This window comes from Oryx dammah, unplaced genomic scaffold (genome assembly GCF_014754425.2).
Source record: "Oryx dammah isolate SB20612 unplaced genomic scaffold, SCBI_Odam_1.1 HiC_scaffold_21, whole genome shotgun sequence".
In the NCBI taxonomy this organism is placed as follows: Eukaryota; Metazoa; Chordata; class Mammalia; order Artiodactyla; family Bovidae; genus Oryx; species Oryx dammah.
This window is the reverse complement of record NW_024070205.1, coordinates 56,284,568-56,306,394: the sequence shown is the minus strand read 5'-3', so window position 1 is coordinate 56,306,394 and position 21,827 is coordinate 56,284,568. Positions and strand designations below refer to the sequence as shown.

General features: G+C 39.3%; 1 protein-coding gene across 7 annotated transcripts in view; it reads left to right on the top strand.

The window, feature by feature from the left end:
* Positions 1–11,313, top strand: part of MARK1 (microtubule affinity regulating kinase 1) — a 141,503-nt gene extending 130,190 nt beyond the window's left edge. For 4 of the 7 annotated variants that reach the window (XM_040263252.1, XM_040263253.1, XM_040263249.1 and 1 more), the window contains exons 17-18: positions 5,002–5,046; positions 9,183–11,313. In XM_040263252.1, the coding sequence (XP_040119186.1) occupies positions 5,002–5,046; positions 9,183–9,537 (400 nt within the window). In that variant the 3' untranslated portion in view covers positions 9,538–11,313. The remainder of the gene's footprint in view (positions 1–5,001; positions 5,047–9,182) is intronic. The other 3 variants (XM_040263254.1, XM_040263251.1, XM_040263250.1) reach the window with 1 other exon arrangement.
* The last annotated feature ends 10,514 nt before the right edge of the window (positions 11,314–21,827 follow it).

Sequence of the window (21,827 nt, the reverse complement as noted above, 5' to 3'; positions counted from 1 at the left end):
CACAGTGATGAAGACCTGAAAGCTCCCCACAGTCACTGTGACCGTGGGAAGTGCTGGAGGACCCTCTGTGGGGCACCAGTTAGATTATCAGTAGTGGGCGTTTGACTGGCAATTTAAATCCATTTTTAAAAGCCAGTACTTGCTTATCATTAAGCCAGAATTGATTTTAAGGTGAAGGAAAATAGATTTTGAGTTTAATGCTTGATTACTAATTGTACATTAAGCATCATGGAAAATATTTCTATTTGCAATGAAATTTAAATCATAGAGAGAAACATACTAAGGAGCACCGGACAAGAAGTCAGGACCAGCTGTCAGAGCCGGAACATGCCTTAGAGATCATCATTGTGAGGTTAGGATGGAAGATTGCCATGTAGGCGTTCAGCAAAGGTGGACACCTCCCGTGGGCCAGGCTCTCTGCCAGGTGCTCTTGACACAGCCCCTCCCTTCCTGCCAGTTCCTGATGGTCTTGTGACCCCCCCAGACTGCTGAAACCTATTCCTCACTTGGCCTTCTGCCCTCCTGAGCTCCCTGTCCCTTCTGAGGCTCCTTTGCTGGTTCTGTTAGGTCCCCCCGCCCTTCCCTGACCTGCCTGCCTCAGGGCATGATTTTTGGACACATTGTCTTATCTGGTTCTCCTTACTCTTGTGATCTCATTCAAGCCCATGCTGTTAAATTCCATCATATGTTAACAGTCTCAGTTTATATTTTTAAGCCAGACCGCTCTTCTGAAGGACAGACTTGTATCCAATTGTCTACTCGGCCTCTCCACCTGGTTGTGAAATAGACTGTCCAACAGAACCTGTCCAGGATTCAGCCCTTGCTTCTCTTCCCCAAACCTGTCCCTCCCTCAGCCTGTGCCGTTTTAGGTCACGGCGACACCGTCCTTCCGGTTGCTGCGGACCCTGAGCCTGGATTATCCTTGCCTCCTCCTTTCTTCACACCACATGTCATTCCGTGAGCAGTTGTTTGGGCGCTGCCTTCACAGCATTTCCAGGATTTAGCGGCGTCCAGCCCTCCTACCACTGCCTTCACGGTCTCAATCACTGTATGTCTTCCAGCTCCTCACAGGTGCTTTAGCTTCTGCCCTTGTCCTGTCGTGTCCCCAGCAATGTAAGTCCTTGATTTAAAATCCTCAGCTTGCTTTTTGTCTCATTCAGAATACAATCCAGAGCCCTCCCAGTGGCCTCCGTAGTCTGGCCACCCGTCCCTGCTCTGACTCCATCTTCTCCACTCCGCCCCTTTCCCCGCCAGCCTTTCAGGGCACCTGACTGTCCTTGAGCGCACCAGGCATACCCGTTCAGGATTTCGTACTCCCCTGACGCCTGCATGGCTGGCTTCTACACCTCATTCGGGTCTTCACTGGACTGTCACTTCCTCAGGGAGGTCTTCCTCAACCCCCTGTTGAACATCACCACCTCTTCCTCCCAGTACTCCCTCTTCCTCTTTATTTTTCTCCACAGCACTTGATTCTACCTGAAATAGTGGATTTCCTTGACTGACTTGTTCGTCATGTGTCTCTCCCAAGGAGAAGACACTCTGTGAGAACAGGGGCTTGTGGTTGGTTTGCTCTGTTCTGTGCTGAATCAGTCTCCTGCCGAAGAGTGAATGCTTCCTCTGACATATGGTGTGGCATTCAGTAGATGTTTATCCCATGAGTAGATGAATAATGTGGAAGACACTTTAAAAAGTGAAGAAAGTTATTAGACATTCTGATAAGTGCCATGAAGGAAGCAGGTCCTGAAAGAGAGGACAAGGTTGAGGGAATGAAAGTGTTCAGAGCCAGCCTCTGGGGGGTGCTAGTGTGAAAGTGTCTCAGGCTCCACCGGGCCCTTATTCCCCTTTGAACAGTGTCATCTAGTAGAGGGCTTGAGGGGGCAGAGAGAAAGAAGCGAGGGGGGAGGTTGTTTGCTGTTGTTTGTCAGAAATTAGAGGGTTTGGGTTTTTTTTGCTATGCTGGGTCCTCTGTGCAGGCTTTCTCTGCTTGGGGCAAGCAGGGCTGGTTCTTCTTTGTGGTGTGTGGGCTTCTCACTGCCGTGGCTTCTGCTGTTGCAGAGCACAGGCTCAAGGGCACCCGGGCTTCAGGAGTTGCAGCAAGTGGGCTCAGTAGCTGTGGCTCGTGGGCTGTAGAGTCGGGGCTTGTTAGTTGTGGTACAACAGCTTAGTTGCTCCAAGGCATGTGAAATTTTCCCAGGCCGGGGACTGAGCCCATGTCCCTTGCATTGGCAAGTGGATTCTTACCCACTTAGCACCAGGAAAGTCCAATAGGGTTTTTTTTAATGTCTTGACTTTTAACATATTTTAATTAATTCTGGATGTGGTTGGAGAAGAGAAAAAATGCTCAGTTCTGCTCTGAGGTCACTTGTCACCCTATGAGCAGCTTTGGCTTTACAAATATATTTGTGTTCACAACAGTGCCATAAGGGTAGCATCTTGTGGCTCGAGGTGGGGCCATCTAATTCTGCTTCAGATGACTTAATGCAAGAAGACAGGCAAGCAGGAATTTCCATCCCAGGGATGGACCCACTGAGCTCTTTAGCAACAGACAGACTGGACGTGCAGTCTGCTATGCATTTGCAGCCTGTTGAGCTTTTGGGTGTTGGAGGCTTGGCAGTAAACTAGAGAACTTTTTCAGCGCCTTATTTACTATCTTCACCTCAACTGTCAAGTTACCATCCTTCCCACTTGTCTTCTTAAACTTGTCCTGGGCTCAAGCCCGGCCTTTCTCTGTGTTCCCTCTGGCTTCCTCACCTCACTCTCCCTAAAGCTGGAAGAAATGGAGTGACATGCTGACACCTCCACGGGACCCACGCCACACCCCGTGTGCTGGGGGCAGGGCTGGCTCACGCCCAGCTCGCAAGCCAGGACACCTCACAGGCTCAGGAACCAACTCGGTCGGTGTGCTACTGAAGGCTTTAAAAGATGGGGGAAAATATAGGATTTTATAGGGGAAAAGTAAAGGAATTTGGATTATTAAGTTTTAAGAAGGATACAGAATAGTTCAGAGTTAATCATTCATGTATTTGAAAACCGTTATCACAAAGAAGCCAGCTACTAGTTCTCCTTGGCCAGTAAGAAGCTGGACGCCAGAATGACCACGTGAAAGAGTTGTTTTCTGGGCTTAAGGAAGAACTTTCTAAGTAAAGTGATTTACACTAGAATAATCCATCAGGGGAGGATATAGATTTTCTGTTTTCAAGTGTTTAGAATGATTTGTTTTGGAGGAGTTCTGTATACCTACTGTATAGGCTAGAGATTATATCAAACCTCATAGCTCTTATATAGGGAATAACCGGATTAGTTCAGCTGATTATATATGAGGTATGTGGCTTTTTTAAACTTTTAAACATTGGAGAACCTTGCTGCACGCACTGCGTTGCTGTTACAGCCAGCTCCACTTCTCTAACCCCAGGTGCCTCCCTCTGTGGCTGCTTGGAGCTGACTTACGCACTATTTGAAACCATTGCCAAATAGCAGAAATTCTTCCAATCTCTTTGTGGCATCCAGGCAGGCACAAACAGGATATGAAAAATGATGTGACGAGTCAGTTGCAAATAGTTGCTGCAAGGGAAGTAGGGCCTAAGATGTGTTTCATTCCTAATGCTTCCAGTTGGGCGTCAGTCTGCCAACCGTAGAAAAGTCCAGTGCAACGTAGGTCCCTTCCTGTTAAAGGAAATTTATCTTAGCAGCAGGAATCAGCAGCATTATTATCTTTCGTGCCCAATCGAAAGACTGCCCCTCAATATCTATCAGTATATCTACATGTAACTCAAAATGCACACCTCATTTGAGCCTCCTCAGAAATGTGTTGTATTTCAGTGTGCTGTAGTAAAACAGGTTTGTGTAAATGGCTTGGAACTTTTGTTATACTTCCCAAGGAAGACTCCAGTTATTAAAAATAGAAATTTAAGAAAACCTATTTGAATGTGAAAGGACATCTTACTGTCCTTTTTAATTCAGATAGGAAAATGGTTTTTACCGAATACGTCTGTCACGAAATTCCTATGGTTAAAGACGCTGAGAAGCATATAAGGCATTCATATTTTAACCAGTTGAAGTTTTAGAGCTTGTTGTGCTGATATACAACATTGTTATTAATTTGAGGGTTGAGGAAAGTGGTACTGATTTTATTGTTGCATTCATGTTACATAAATAATGTTTCTGGAATGGTTAAAACATTAAGAAAATGTTAACTTAAGGGTTCACGTTGTTGATTTTTCCCAACTATTTAGTACTGTTTTGCTATCAGAAGTCATCTCAGTATATTTCAGCTGGTTTATAACCTGGTACTCCTATGTAGATACTTAATTACCTTTGAATATGACAAATTACATTCAACAAAAGAACAGTTAGTAGAGTTTTCCTGGTTTTATTTCACAGCTGGATATACAGGTAAGATCAGTGTTTCTTTTAAGATTGAATTCATGTTTTTAGACTCATCTGCTTGGATAGGCTGTTTGGTGTGCTGTAATATTTTATCATGTGCATGAATCATTAGCATAACTTCTGAAATAAGTTACTTGCATATTTAAAAACTATATTTATTTTCAGAAATACTTAATGTGTTAAGCTTTATTTCTCACTGCAAGGTTCATGTATATTTTTCTGAATTGAGCGACTACTACGATTATGGTTAATAACCATTATGAAGTTAAATCTTGCTGCTGATAATTATTAAATAGTTTTAACTTTAGATTGAACTAAAAGTGAAAAGATAAGTTATGACTTTAAAGTCATGGCTGGAAATTGGAAGATCACGTAAAAATCCTAAACCATCACTTAGCATGTCCTCTCTGACAATACCCAGTAGACGCTCAATAAATGGTAGTCAAGTGTGGTTATGATGAAAAACATAAATGATATTAGACTGACTAGTAATAGAGATCTGTCATGCTAGAAGTTTGCTCAACAAGTTAATTTTAAAATCATTTTAGATACAGGTTTTCTTGGTAATTTTTTCTCACTTTTATCATTAAATCTCAACCTTCACTTTGTTTTGAGGGATCCAAGTGAAGGCGAAGCCAGTGGCAGAGCCGACACCTCAAGGTGAGGAGCCACTATTAATACTTCGCTGCTAGGTCCCTGTGTGTGAAGACGTTCTTTTGAAATACTTAACAGCACTTAATAAACATGGAGAGAACTAATAACTAGATAGAATGTGCATTTATAGTTTTTATATTGGTATGGGCTTTCCTAATGTTGCCTAGTATTTATTATTAACTTTGTGTTTCCTAAACATTATTTTGAATTGTATGCCTTATAGCCTTTCTGTCCTATTAAAAAACATGTCTTAAACAGGCAGAAGAATTAATAGATTAAAATGTACTGATCCTTTTCTCACAAAAATGATGTAAATAAAATTAGTCAAATAACCCAGAACATTGAGGTAACCAAATACATAGGAAGCTGTGATATTAGAAATATATTTTAAGGGACTATTCATTGGTGGACCACATTTCAAAACTCTCACCCTGCCATATTTTATGGCTTTTTTGACACTTAATACTGCCTGTGTATTCATTTTGGTGATGGATCGCAAACTTGAGCACAGTCGGAATAGGGTGGAGAGCTGGATGAAACAGGTGGCTGGGCCCTACCCCCAGGGTTTGTGATTGTCAGGGAGGGGCATTGACGCCACTGGGGTGGACCACATTAGTGACATGTTAGTGCTTATGTTGTATTTATAAATGGGAAGTTTAAGAAACGAAGACATTTGATTATTTTGAATGTACACCAGCATTAAGGGGTAATGCATAAACCTTAGAACCTTGACAAGCAGTTCCTCAGTAGGACAGAGGCCTGGCTTCATTCAGGGATTATATTTGACCAGCTAAGCACAGGTCTCAATTTAATTTCTTCTTTTAAAATTACTTGAAAAATAAGACACCATGAGCTTTGGAAACCCTGGTGGTTCAGCAGTTAAGACTGCACTTCCAGTGCACGTGTCTCAGGTTCAATCCCTGGTTGGGGAACTAAGATCCCACGTGCCATGCCGCCAAAATCAAAAACCACCGTCAGCTTTGGAAAAGCTGTACTGAGCATCCCTGTGTAGTCTTTTTTACAAACTGTGCTGTGTGTGTGTTTAGTCATAATAATTGAAATGTTTCTTTTGTGGGATTAGGTACCCAAGTCACCTTAATAGGGAGCCAGAGGGAGGCAGAACAATTTTCAGCCTCCTTTTGCCTGTTAGACATGCAGGACTCTTGCGGTTAGCCCCTCCCTTGCTGAGTCACTTAGTCTTGAGCCCCCTTCTGGCAACTCGTCCTATCTTTCTACTCAATTTTCCTCTTGAGGTATTTAATAGCATGTAAGGTCACAAGTGGCCGCTGATGTTGCAGTTAATCTGCATGTGCTTATCTTTTTAATGTGACAATATGTCTATCTCTCTCTCTCTTTTTTTTTTTTTTTTTTTTTGCTTTTGAACAAACTTATCAGATACCTACTATCTGTAAGGTACCAGCGGTTCATTTAATCCTCATGACAACCAAGTGAAAGGTAGACATTTTACAGATGAAGAAGCAGTAAGGAGCCCCGGTGGGACCCAACCTGTTACAGTGAGGTTCTGTCCTATTCATGGTGGTGAATAGCGCTGGCTTCAAGCCAGAACTCATGGGTGTGAGCTATGCTGTGGCACTTATCTCTCTGTATACCTTTAAGAAAGTTACTTTAACTCTTCACGCCCATGCTTCCTCACTCTGACTGCTTCCTAGGGTTGTTGTCGGGGGTAAAGGAGTAATTGATACATGTTAGGCACCTAGAAGGCAATGGCATCCCACTCCTGCACTCTTGCCTGGAAAATCCCATAGATGGAGGAGCCTGGTAGGCCGCAGTCCATGGGGTTGCTAAGAGTCGGACACGACTGAGTGGCTTCACTTTCACTTTTCACTTTCCTGCATTGGAGAAGGAAATGGCAACCCACTCCAGTGTTCTTGCCTGGAGAATCCCAGGGACAGGGGAGCCTTATGCGCTGCCGTCTATGGGGTCGCATAGAGTCGGACACGACTGAAGCGACTTAGCAGCAGCAGCAGGCTTCCCTTGTGGCTCAGCTGGTAAGGAATCCACCTGCAATCCAGAAGACTTTGATTCAATCCCTGGGTTGGGAAGATCCCCTGGAGAAGGGAAAGGCTACCCACTCCAGTATTCTGGACTGGAGAATTCCATGGACTGTATAGTCCATGGGGTTGCAAAGAGTCGGACATGACTGAGCGACTTTCACTTCACTTCACAGTACGTACTCCTTCTAAGTCAGTGTTAGCTGTTACTGTTGATGTCAGTATGTCCAGGCGCTTTGTAGAGTTAACGTTACAACAGTGGTGATGCCTTTGAGATACAGGTAGAAAAATACCTTGTATGTGCCTATTGTCTTAAGGTCACCAGGTTTCCTTGATGGAATGGAAAGAAAACTAGACTTGGAGTAAAACACCTGATTTCTAGTCTTTGCTTTTCACCGTGGAAAAGTGATTTCAGTTTCCCAGTTGTCAGTTCTGTTTTTAAAATGAGTGTTCAGTCACGTGATCTCCTGGGTACCTCCCCACCCTAGCACACTGATCCCATAGCCCGTGTTGTGCATATAGTCCTGGTGAATGATTCTGGTTGGATCTGCACACACACTCGGAGACCTGTGATGTCATAGCTTAGATTTAGTGAACAAATAAAAGAGATTAATAGAGAAGACACTGAGATAAGTACTCTCCATAGTTGCTTGATAGTCTTTGGAAATTTATTTTCTACACTTAATCTTTTCCCAAGTTTCTCAAGTTGGCATAGTTGGCAGAGGTTTGTCTGCTGAAATATCTAAGAATGAGGAGGAAAACATGTAAATGAATACATAAAAATGTATAAATATAAATGTATACATGAATATACATTATATGATAATATTGATGTAAAATGTGTATACAGACGTAAAATATTTATATAGTAGAATATAAATTCCTTTCAAATTGTATCCTTTTTTTTTCTTTAAATCACACACAAGTTAGTTAGATTAGCAAGTTAAAATTGTAACATCTATGTTTGGATAACTGCTCAACAAATTTAATTACAGCATCTTCTGAGTCATAAATAATTATTATTTTTACCTGTCTTCGCTTATTTGAAGTAGGTTTTATGATACTATATTATTTATGGGGAGACCTCCAATAAGGAAAATCCAGTAAGGTTGACTCATTTAATTCTTGCTATTTGCTTAGCACAGTTCTAGATGTATGAGATACATCAGTGAACAAAACCAACAAAACTTGCCCTATTGGAATTTACAATCTAGTGATGAAGACAGATGATAAATATAATAGTATATAAGAATGTGATAAGTGCTAAGAGGAAAAATAGAGCAAGGTAAGGAATTGGCCATGCCAGAGTAGACATAGTTATTATAGACCACAAGGAGAAAGGGAGCAGCCATCTGAGGGAAAAGCATTTATGGTAGAGGGAACTGCCTATGTAAAAGCCTTAAGGCAAAAACACACCCCATATGTTCAGAGAACAGTATGGAAGCCAGTGTCTTGATGGGTATGAGCAAGGAGGAAAATAATAGATGGAGGGTTAGGGGTGGGAGTTGGAGTGTAATAGGTCACTTGGAGCCCTGTAGACTGTTTTAAGGATATGTTTAGTGGAACATTGAAGTCTGATGTCTGCACTCCTGCATGTTACCCCACTGCAGAACCACATTCTTTCTCCACATCATCAGGTACAAATAATCCCACAGTAGCCATTACTACTCTTCTGGTTCCCAGACTTCCTATGCAAAAAAAAAAAAAAAAGGAAAATTTTTCTTTATATTTCAAAAATGTGTGTTTATAAGCAACTTGCTTTTGGTCTCCATTCTGTATAAATGTATAGAAAATGGAGAATCTGCATTTTCAAACAAGTATGGAGGAAAAATATCAAGTTGTTTGCTTTCGGATGCAAACATTTCCCACAAACAAATATATTTAAGAAAATAAGCTGTTTTAAATGGAAGGTATTAATAAGAGTCAAAACAGATGGCAACCTGGAATCTGATTTTTGTAACAGCAAGATGATACAAATCTTTGTATCTACTTGAAGGTAGTCTACAAACTGGGTCATTTTATTAGTCACTGAGTTGTGACTGCTTATATTTTGTGTGTGTTTTGATGTCTTTGCTGACAGGAATTTTTGTCTTCATTTTCCCCCCTTCCCCCTCTGTTCTCTAATTCCAGAAGTACAACAGGGGAACCAAAAGAAAGAGAAAAGGAGGAGGGTAAAGATTCCAAGCCACGTTCTCTGCGGTTCACGTGGAGCATGAAGACCACTAGTTCAATGGACCCCAATGACATGATGAGAGAAATCCGCAAAGTGTTAGATGCAAATAACTGTGATTATGAACAGAAAGAGAGGTTTTTGCTTTTCTGCGTCCATGGTGATGCCAGGCAGGATAGCCTCGTGCAGTGGGAGATGGAAGTCTGCAAGTTGCCACGACTGTCCCTCAACGGAGTCCGCTTCAAGCGAATATCCGGGACATCTATTGCCTTTAAAAACATTGCATCTAAAATAGCAAATGAGCTTAAGCTGTAAAGACACTCGAATTTACAGGATCAGGGAAGATACACCCATATATGAGGTACAGTTTTTGAATGTACTGGTGATGCCTAATGTGATTGGCCTGTGAATCTCCCCATGTAGAACTTGCCCTTATTGCAATAAGGTTATACATAGTTATGAACTATCAAATTAAAGTCAGTATGAACTATAATAAATATCTGTAGCTAAAAAAGTAGGTTCACATGTACAGGTAAGTATATTGTGTATTTCTGTTCATCTTCTGTTTATAGAGTTGTATAATAAAACAGATGATTGCTTAAAAACTTGTATAGTTGTCTAGATTTCTGCACGTAAATGTACGTTTGATGCTTTGAGTTGAAAATGTTCTTTCTGTTATTACATTCTGGTGGGTTTTTAAAATTCTTATCTCCATCATGCAATTTTGAAAATTGTGTCCAGAGTTTAAAAAGTGCACAGAAAACTAGTCTTTACAATTGTAGCATGGACTTTTAAAAGTTATTTTTAAACCATATTTAAATTTGAACCAGAAGCTGATAAATAGATCAGCTTTGTTATACACAGAATTACTTCTGCTTATCTTTGCTCTTATCCTTGTTATCAGACAAGGTTTAGTTAAGATACAAAATGTTTACAGTGTTGGCACTTAGAGGTTTTAAAATAAAGTACATGAAAATAATAATAGCTTTGCCTTGAGCTAACTAAGAAGTCCTGGGGAAGAAGTTAAATCTACATAAAATTTCTTTTGAACTTGAAAGTGTTTCCTGGCCCACTACTAATTGGAGCAGCAAAATTAAAGAGAGTCAATATTTTACCTGGCTATTATAATGTAAAGTGTCACTTAGGTTTGCTGCCTTCCAAATCCCATGACATTGTGAAAGTATAATATAATATTGGGACCATTTCATAGCACAAACTCATCTTTACAGTGTTGAACAATGCATCAGTTAAGAAATAATGCCACCTCAGGAATTAATGGGCATTGGGAATGTTTGCCTCATGCTCCCTCCAAGCCTTTCCATCCACCCCTGACATAGTACTATCTATCATTACATAAGAGACTTTGGAGCAAAACATGCTATTTATAATAGTATATTATTGATTTATGCTTATGTGGTTGTTCAGTTGGTTCCCATGTGACCTGTTTGTTTTTAGTATTTTGCCAGATTTCTTGTATTTATTCCACATCATTATGCCTATAATGTGCAGCTTTGTAATTGGGCATTTGCCTACTTTTCTTTCATAATTAGTGATATATGCGATGTAAAACCACTAGTAAAGGTACATTTTAATACTTGTTGTTTTCTACTGAATTAGCCTTGGAGGTTGACTGTGCAATGTTATTTAATGTTGTAATTACTGTAATATCAGCATATGGGCCCCATCTGCACACTCCTGAGAAATAGAAAGTGTATTCCAATTTCATCAGTTTAAAGAGAAATAAAGCTGTGACAAAATACTGTAATTCTAGCCTGCATCAGAAAGCTCTTAAGCGCAGGTGATGTGCCATTCCATGATGGCTTCCAGACTAGGGTGAGCTGTACTGTACTGTGATGTAGCTTTCTTCTGTAACAGCTGTGTTCTAAAATGAAGTGTATTTTTGCCTTAGCAGAGGATGGTGTTTGGAAACAAAAACAAAAAACAACTGTGTAGCCCCCTTTTAACCTAGTGTTCATTCAAAAAAAAAAAATGATGCAAATCTTTATTCACTTTCACTGGTGCACACTGAAATTTTACTTGAACAGTTCTCATAATAAAGCACTTGTCTTTTGCTCTTTATCAGAATGTGAATTACCTGTTTTCTAGTGCAAAAGTCTTCTGTATGGGGAGTTTCTTTTGTGTGTGCTAAATTTAATTAACAGGGTAAAATCTATATAGGTTTTTGAGATGTCATTATGACATGACAAGAAAAAATTTAATCTTTTTATTGGAATTCCTATCCGTTAAAACATTTTTTGAAAAATAGACATGCTTTTTCCAAAGTAGAAACTGATTGATTTTTTTTTTTTTTTTACATTTTCTCACTCTGGTTATCTCTTCTGTGTTTGTAGCAAGGAATTTTACTTCAGTACTTTTTAATGAGCTAAAAATGAAATCTTAATATTTACTTTAGGTTTTTCCATTTTATATGGCAACATAACATTTTTTGAAGATTTAGAGGAGTTTTATCGTATGTTTGCATAAATAAATACCAGATTATGTTCACTGGCTATGTGATATCAGGATTTCCTTCATTTCTGTTTAAATATTATTTGATATAACATCACTAATATTAAATTATTTTGTAGAGCAGTATTAATTTGATAAATAATAAGATGAAATATGCTCCAGAATCCTGACTTGATAATATAATCTAAGAAGGGATTTGATTTAAAACCCAAAATACTTTATTGTGAAGTGATTTTCACCAACAGTACCATTTCACAATGTGGGTAACAAAAAGGACATGTGATGGAGTGAAATACCAATTTACTGTAAATAAGTGATTTAATGCATATGTCTGTTCATCAAGATCTCTGCTTTCACTTAAAAAATATCTATTGAGGGATCTCCTGTGTCTTAAAATATATAAAGGAATTGTAAAAGAGGGTTTTCTACTTCTGCAAGATTTTGGTCCATTTGGGAAGACAAAATATAAACACACCCAAACCAAAAATACACACCTAAGTAGAAAACAGTGAAAGTGCTCAAATAAGCACAAGGAATAGATGCTATAAGAATTCAGAGAAGGGTGGGAAAAGTATGAGAGTATCAGTATGAGAAAAGGGCATTTGAGGGATTTGAAGATGGAAAAAATTCAAGAAGATGAAGGAACATGTGAGAAAAGACTGGGAGTTAGTAAGGCTGTAAGACACATTTTAGAAATGAACTACTTATTCTTTGGTGTGACAGGGTTTACCTAGGTTGATGGATAGAAGGTTATGTAAAGCATTGATTGGCAGCCTCAGCTTGAACTTGACCTATAATTAGAGGGAAGTAATTTGGGCTTTTGAAGCCCAGGAAATACCTAATAAATTGATTGTAAATGAGCAATTCATTAATTCGGCAATTTTTTCAAGTACCAATATACATCAGATTCTAGGTTCTGGGGAAACAGCAGTTAAAAAAAAAATGTATCTAATAGAAATCTGTGGGATGATTGAAGGCTAGATAGAGCCAGGAAGATCTTTTCAGAGGCTATTAGCTGTAAAGTGTGAATGAAATAGTCTAGATAGAGATGGTTAACGTAATATCAAAGGAGGGTATATTTGAGAGACATTTCTAAAGGTGTATCAACAGGATAGCATGAGTAGAATGTGGCCCATATTCTACTGAGTGGAATGCAGGGAGAGCTTTCTGGCATAATGATTCAAGTTGTCAGCGTGCACATGAAGACTTCTGCTTTCATCCAACATGAATAAGTACTAGAGTTACCGTTCCATCTAAAACAAGAAAACAAACAAAGACAAAACATGAAACAACAGATTCGGATGGAGTTTTCATTTTGATGGGGTGTTTTCAAGACATTGTATATCAGCCAATGAAGGACAGTGATCCCTAAGAGGAAACAAGTGAAATGAACCTTGTGACTGACCCAGCTGTCTGCCTGGAGAGAGTTTCTAGGCTGTGATACATGGAGGGGAAGCCACATGGAACCTGGTGTACACCCTCATTAAGGAGTCAGAGCTGGGAGACCAGGGAGACTGAGGCAGCTAAAGTCTGGAGGGAGACAGCTATACCAAAACTCCAGAGATGCGCAGAGATCAGCACACACATGGAGAAAACTACATGAAACCAATGAAAGGACCACCTAAAATACTGGAAGGATCCTCAAACCTCATACAGAAGTAGTGCCTGCTCCAACCAGCCATAGTGAAAAACCTCATAATTCATGGGTCATGGGGAGAATACCCAGAAGTTTTGCCTCAGTAGTGGAAACCAGTTAACCCTAGATTAAATACTGTGTTGTTCCTGCTTAACAAAGTTTAGCAAGCAATATCCAGAAGAACTATTTCTAAGTAACTATGTTCCAAAACAGAGCTCAAGAATCACCTGACATGGTAATAGTCATATCCAGCCTCCATTCAAAAGTTTTCCTGCATGCAAATATTAATGTTTTAACTGAACTATTTTAAAAAATGAGATCACACATTTATGTAGAAACTTGTCTACCTTGCATTTTTATTTTTTTTAAGCCAGCATGGTTAAAAATTAAAATTTTTTCATTCATCTCATTGGTCTGTAACATCATTGCATTTTCTGTATATGTAACAGAATAGTACATGTTCATGAGTATAAAGCAAGAGATATGTAAAAGAAAAGGGTATATGATGAGGAATTATCTGAAAAAAAATTATAGTACAGCCAGTGCATATTTCATTTTTTTCAATGCTCTTGGCACATACTGTATGTTTTGGAAATAAATCCCCCAAAACTATTTGTAGATATGGAATACCATATGTAAGAGACATCATCTTTAAGAAAAAGAAACTTAGATGACTACTGCTGTACTGTATTATCATTGCAAATAGACATGTTCTATAAAATTTCCTAAATAATTGCTGCTTGCTTAGCTTACCCTTAGTGGTTTGATGGTACTACATTTGATAATATAGACCAAATGTATGGAAATGATATTTCAATCTTGATCTTAATTTTCTAAGGAAGAAAAATGTTAAATTTTAGTGATATTCACTTTGAAATATGAAATTGAAAAAATCTGAGGAAGACTAATCTCAGATCATCTCTAGGTAAGTCATGTTTTAACTTAGATGATGTCACAGAAATAGTAAAGCAAGTAACACAATAGAAAACCATCAATTAACACCTGTTTATTGTGAGAAATCAAAAATTTTAAAACATAAAATGTCCAGCTCACGTCTTCAGTTAAGTCGCTCAGTCGTGTCCCGACTCTTTGCGACCCCATGAATCGCAGCATGCCAGGCCTCCCTGTCCATCACCAACTCCCAGAGTTCACTCAGACTCACATCCATCGAGTCGGTGATCCCATCCAGCCATCTCATCCTCTGTCGTCCCCTTCTCCTCCTGCCCCCAGTACCTCCCAGCATCAGAGTCTTTTCCAGTGAGTCAACTCTTCGCATGAGGTGGCCAAAGTACTGGAGTTTCATCCTTAGCATCATTCCTTCCAAAGAAATTCCAGGGCTGATCTCCTTCAGAATGGACTGGTTGGATCTCTTTGCAGTCCAAGGGACTCTCAAGAGTCTTCTCCAACGCCACAGTTCAAAAGCATCAATTCTTCGGAGCTCAGCCTTCTTCACAGTCCAACTCTCACATCCATACATGACCACTGGAAAAACCATAGCCTTGACTAGACGGACCTTTGTTGGCAAAGTAATGTCTCTGCTTTTGAATATGCTATCTAGGTTGGTCATAACTTTTCTTCCAAGGAGTTAGCGTCTTTTCATTTCATGGCTGCAATCACCGTCTACAGTGATTTTGGAGCCCCCCAAAATAGGTCATGTCTACTTACATATAAACAAAACCAACTGAAGTTAACTATGGATTCTCAAAATGTTAATTTTAATAAGGTGGAACCTGAGATATATTGGGTTTATTGTTTTCTCTTTATGCCATCAGTAGCTAATTTATTCTGTGTGAGATATTTTAAAATTTGATATCACCACACACTTGATATAAAATTTTCAACTCTAATGAAAATTTGTGTAGGAAATTGTTACCATGTCTAGATTAACTGATAACAAATTTGGTCAAAGAATCAAAATATCATGGATTGAAAGGCTCTCACAGTGCTGAATCTACTCTAAGCTATCCCCCCAGAACTGGTCATGCTACTGCTGCTACTCCAAAGACAAGGCTAGCCTGCTCTAAATATTTGCAGGGCCAGATGCAAAGTACAAAAAAGACCATGTCCCAAAGCACACCCTTCTTCTTTACCATTCTCATCTCTCCCAGCTGCATCCTTCACTGGGAAGGGCTTGAAGCACAAGCACATGGAGAAATGAATATGCATATATTTCATTTAACCAATTATGAGTAATGTATTCAGCTTACTCATGTTTTGATTTTCCAAAATGTTTAGCTTAAATTTAGACATACTTCCCATGACATGCATTAATAATAACAACAACAAAACAACAAAAGGAAGAAGGGAAAGGTTATCTGGTACAAGGTTTTCTTAGTAAACCCATGCTAATTGCTAACAATTATCTTTCATTTTCCTTCTTAATTACTTCCTACATTACTCAAAAGATTTTTATAGAGACCAACATTTACCTGCTTTGGTAGTGTCTTGGTTGGAGAAGGAAATGGCAACCCACTCCAGTATTCTTGCCTGAAGAATCCCAGGGATGGAGGAGCCCGGTGGGCTGCCATCTATGGGGTGGCACAGAGTCGGACATGACTGAAACGACTTAGCAGCAGCAGCAGCAGCAGTGTCTTGGTACCTCAGTTATTTCTTGGCTCAGTTTTGCAAGTGACATTTATAGCAATTTGGAAATCTCACCTATTGAACTGTTTCTGTTCCCTTGAATGTTATTTATCCATCCAGGAGTTATAAAATAATTTTTAATAGCAATAAAAATAATCATATACACTATCCTGTTAGTAAAGCCTTTTATTCTTACAAAAGCAGCATGTGTTCACAATTTTAGAAAGTGTAGATAAGCTGGTTCTTGTTCAAGATGTTGATGTGGGAGGATCCTGAACTTAGCTACTTCCATGGATACACTGAATCTACAACTAAATATGTAACCAACCCCCTCTACGTCCCACTCCATGGCCCTGTGAATCACAACCAAGCGTTAGCTAGCTACTCCTGAGGAGCAAAGAGATTGAACCTCAGGCCTGAAATGATAAAACTTCTAGAAGAAAACATAGGTGGTCTTTTTGAACCACAACACTGTCAAACTGGAAATCAACTACAAAAACTGCAAAAAACACAAATACGTGGAGGCTAAAAAAAATGCTACTAAGTAATCAATGGCTCACTGAAGAAATGAAAAAGGAAATTTAAAAATAACTGGAGACAAAAATGGAAACATAACAATCCAAAATCTATGGAGCACAGCTAAAACAGTTGTAAGAGGGAGGTTAATGGCCTACCTCAGGGAATAAGAAAAATTTCAACCAACCATTGGAAGGACTGATGCTGAAGCTGAAACTCCAATACTTTGGCCACCTGATGCGAAGAACTGACTCATTGGAAAAGACCCTGATGCTGGGAAAGATTGAGGGCAGGAGGAGAAGGGGATGACAGAGGATGAGATGGTTGGATGGCATCGCCCAGTCAATGGACAGGAGTTTAAACTCTGGGAGTTGGTGATGGACAGGAGGCCTGGTATGCTGCAATTCATGGGGTTGCAAAGAGTCGGACATGACTGAGTGACTGAACTGAACTGAACTGTACACCTAAAAAAAATAAAAACATTGAACAACAACAATCCCAAAAACAGTAGAAGGAAAAAAATCATAAGAACAAAAAATAAAACAGAGGCTAAAAAAAAAGAGGAAAGAATGAAACTAAGAGCTGGTTCTTTGAAAAGACAAAATTGATAAGCCTTTCACCAGACTCATCAAGAAAAATTAAGGCCTGAATAAAATCAGAAATGAAAAAGAAGTTATAACCAACACTACAGAAACACAAAATATCCTAAAATTACTATAAATATATGCCAGTAAAAATGTACAACTTAGAATAAAAAAGGGATAAATTTTTAGAAACACCATCTCCCAAGACTGAATCAGGAAGAAATAGAAATGTGAACAGATCAATTACCAGTGTTGAAACTGAATCATTTAAAAAAATACCTCCCAATAAACAAAGGTCCAGGACAAGAGGGCTTCACGGGTGAATCCTAGCAAATATTTCAAGAATAGTTAACACCTATTCTTCTCAAACCATTCCAGTGTACCAAAGAGGAAGGAACATTTTCAGAACTCATTCTATAAAGCCAGCATCACCCTGACACCAAGCCCAGACAAAACACCACAGAAAAAGAAAAGTATAGGCCTTAATCAATGATTAACATAGATGCAAAAATCCTCAATAAAATATTAGCAAAGTGAGTTCAACAATACATTAAAGGGCTCATACACCATGATGAAGTGAGTTGTGTCCCAAGGATGCAAGAATGGTTTGATATCCACAAATCAATTAATGTGATATACCATATTAACAAACTGAAGAACAAAACTCATGTGCTCAATATACAAAGAAAACGCTTTTGACAAAATTCAGCCTCCATTTATGGTAAAAATTCTGAAAGTGCACAGAGGGAAACATACCTCAACACAATAAAGGTGATATATGACAAGCCCACAGTTAACACCATACTTGACAGTGAAAACCAGACTTTTTTTCTCTAAGGAACGAGAAAGGAAGCCCCCTCTCATTGTTTGCAAATGGCATTATACTATACGTATAAAATCCTAAAAATGCCACCAAAAAAGATTTTAACTAATAAATGAATTCAGTAAAGTTGCAGGGTACAAAATTAACATACATAAATTTTTTGCATTTCTATACACTAACAGCAAACTATCAGAGAAATTAGGAAAACTATCCCATTCACAGTTACATCAGAAAGAATAAAACAGGAATAAATTAAGCAAGAAGGTAAAGACCTACACATCAAGGACTATAAGACCTTGCAGAAAGAAACAGAAGATGACTCAAACAAATGGAAAGATGTACTGTGCTCATGAATTGGCAGAATTAATGTTGCTAAAATGACCACACTATCCAAGGCAATCTACAGATTCAAATGCAATCCCTATCAAAATACCAATGGCATTTTTCACATAACTAAGACAAATAATTCCAAAATCTGTATGGGGACACAAAAGACCCCAAATAGCGAAAACAATCTTGAGAAAGAACTAGATGTATCATGCGCCCTGATTTCAAACTATATTATAGATCTACAGTAATCAAAACAGTATGATATTGCCACAAGAACAAACACTCAGCTCAATGGAACAGAATAGGAAGCCCAGAAATAAAGCCACATATTTGTGGTCAATTTATGACTAAGGAGGCATACCAATGGGTAAAAAACAGCCTCGTCCATAAATGATGTTGGGAAAATTGAACAGCTACATGCAAATGAATCAAACTGGACTACTTTTCTTAACACTATATAGAAAAATAAATTCAAAATTGATTAAAGATTTAAATGTTAAGACCTGAAACCATAAAACTCCCAGAAGAAAACACAGGCAGTATGCTCTAAAGTGAAATAAGCCAGTCACAAAAAGACAAATACTGCTTGATTCCACTTATGTGATGTAGCTCACTGTCAATTTCATAGGGACAGAAAATGAAATTATGATTGCCAGGGGCTGGGGAAGGGGAAGTGGAGAGTTGCTTAATGGGTATAAAGTTTCACTTCTGTAAGATGAAAGTAATTCTGAACAACAACGTGAATATAAACAACATTGAACTCAAGACTTATAAATGATTGAGATGGTCAGTTGTATATGCACACTGCTGCTGCTCATAAGTCACGTCAGTCGTGTCCGACTCTGCAACCCCATAGACGGCAGCCCACCAGGCTCCTGTCCCTGGGATTCTCCAGGCAAGAATACTGGAGTGGGTTGCCATTTCCTCCTCCAGTGCATAAAAGTGAAAAGTGAAAGTGAAGTCGCTCAGTCGTGTCCGACTCTCAGCGACCCCATGGACTGCCCCCTACCAAGCTCCTCCATCCATGGGATTTTCCAAGCAAGAGTACTGGAGTGGGGTACTCCATTGCCTTCTCTGTGTATATGCATATCTTACCACATTTAAGCAAAAAGAAGAGCAGCAACAACAAAAAGGGCAGAAATAAACCTAGCTCATAGGAGTCATGTCTTCACTGTAGGCTTACATGTTCTTAATCACTATTGTTTTCTAAAGTCGGCATATATAATTTAATGGCATTGGCTTCGTTTAGCAGGCATCTTCCAGTGTTGCCCTTTCAAGACAGGTAATTCCAATTTTGTATACTTTCAGGTAACTTTGTATCTTAAAATCACCTTTTCTCCCCTCTTTAAGTGTACTGATTTGTGGCAAGAATACCTGGCAAGTACTAGAAAACAAGATACTGGAGATTCTTCCCTAGTGGCATTTCAAATTTACTAGCATCTAAATGGTTTCTGTTCTTTGTTTAAAAAGACAGCACCAATTCTTGTTGATGTATGACAAAAAAACCACAAAATTCTGTAAAGCAATTATCCTTCAATTAAAATTTTATTTTAAAAAGGCATTCCCCCAGTACTTCCCTGATGATCCAGTGACTGAAAATTCACCTTCCATGTAGAGCTCTTAGAATATGCCTGGCTCTTTGTAAAACCCTAATAAATGTTAGACACAATGAAAGTTTGCTCTCATTATTTTTCTTATTTGTTGCCAGTATTTCTCAGCTTGCTGTTTCCCTTTTACTTTCCTTCTGCTCTCTTCTGAATCACTAGCCTATCCGTTATGATTTCTTTCATCACTCAACCATAAAAAAACCTGCAATCCAGAGATTTAATAAATGTTTATTTTCTTGCAATTATTAAAAAAGAAATCCAGACTGAGAAATTGGTTCAGATTTTAAAACTCTTGTAAACATTGTATTCCCAGAATATCATGGACAGATGTGGCCTGAGAAATTTCATTCAAACCCTCATTTCTCTGATGAGGAAACAGAGATCAAAGATGTTGTAAGTGGTTTCGTCCAACCTGGTCCAGGAAGGTTAGGCACGCTGGGCTCTGGAATCCCAGCTTGCTGTTTTGCCAGTGCTTTCTAAATTTTTCACCAACAAAGTTAAAAAATGGAAAGTGTTAGTCACTTCAGTTGTGTCCTACTCTTTTGGACTGTAGCCTACCAAGCTCCCCTGTCCATGGAATTCTCCAGGCAAGAACACTGGAGTGGGTAGCCATTCTCTTCTCCAGGGGATATTCTCCACCCAGGGATCAAACCCAGGTCTCCTGCTTTGCAGACGGTTTCTTTACCATCTGAGCCAGCAAGGAAACCCAAATAAAGTTAGTCACTCCGTCATGTCCAATTTTTTGCGACCCCATGGACTATAGTCCCCCTTTATATTCCTCTTTGTGGAACCAACTTGAGAAGTTTGTTCTGTTGAGCTGCATTGGAGTGATAATGCATTTGTTAAAGAGTCGGGTCAGGGTGATATAACCCCTGCCCCCATATTGAATGGATATTCCCAGCCCAACGCACAGAAATGCCAGACCATTGCTTTAAAAATGTTGACATATTGAAATTGTTAGTTCCAGTTATGTGGGCTTCTCTCACAGCTCAGCTGGTAAAGAATCCGCCTGCAATGCAGGAGACCCTGGTTCGATTCCTGGGTTGGGAAGATCCACTGGAGAAGGGATAAGCTACCCACTCCAGTATTCTTGGGCTTCCCTTGTGGCTTAGCTGGTAAAAAGAATCCACCTGCAATGCAGAAGACCTGGGTTCGATTCCTGGGTTGGGAATCCCCTGGAGAAGGGAAAGACTACCCATTCCAGTATTCTGGCCTGGAGAATTCCATGGACTAGACTGAGCGACTGAACTGATACAGTCCATGGGGTCGCAGAGTCGGGCACGACTTTCATTTTCACTTTCCAGTTATTACCAGAGAGAACCACTAGAGGGCAGAGAAACCCCTGTCTGGGATGCAGGGCTTGTGCCCTACAACCCACAGTGGTTGGAATCCTAGGGACCTGCCTGCACAACGGATACCCCATTGCCCCCTGAAAAGTGCTTGTTCTCATGGCCCACATTCTCTAGATTTAACGAAGAGCATATTTATTTCTTCTGCCTTCTCCTGGATTTGAGGCTAAAATCCTTTGCTGCTTCAGTTGAATTTTGCCCTTTGATTCACTCAGGTTGTTTAATCTGGCTACAAAGACACCTCAGTTTCATTCCATTGGATCTCTCATATCAAACTGAAATGCTTTCATAAATTTTCTGGAACTTGATAGAATTCTGCATTCTTTTCACATTTTGTAAGTCTAACAGGGTCAAACCCCTAGGAATATTAAAATAACATTTTTTAAAAACCCATATCTTTTATAACTACATTCTTTTATACTGCACGTATTTTTCCTCTTAGACTACTGTGATGAGCCAATGGTTTTTCATTGACTCAATTGGTTTCAATTATTTGTGGTCATTAGTTTTGTGTGTGTGTGTGTGTGCATGTTGAGGTTAAAAAGCAGTCTGGCTTTGTAGCCTCCTAGCCCATGTAACCTAAAATGCACAATTTAAAAAATACTATTTATTTAATATTGGCTGTACTGGGTCTTTGTTGTTTCACAATCTTTACTTGCAGCAAGTGGGGCCTACTCTAGTTGCGCTGTGCAGGCCTCTCATTGCTGT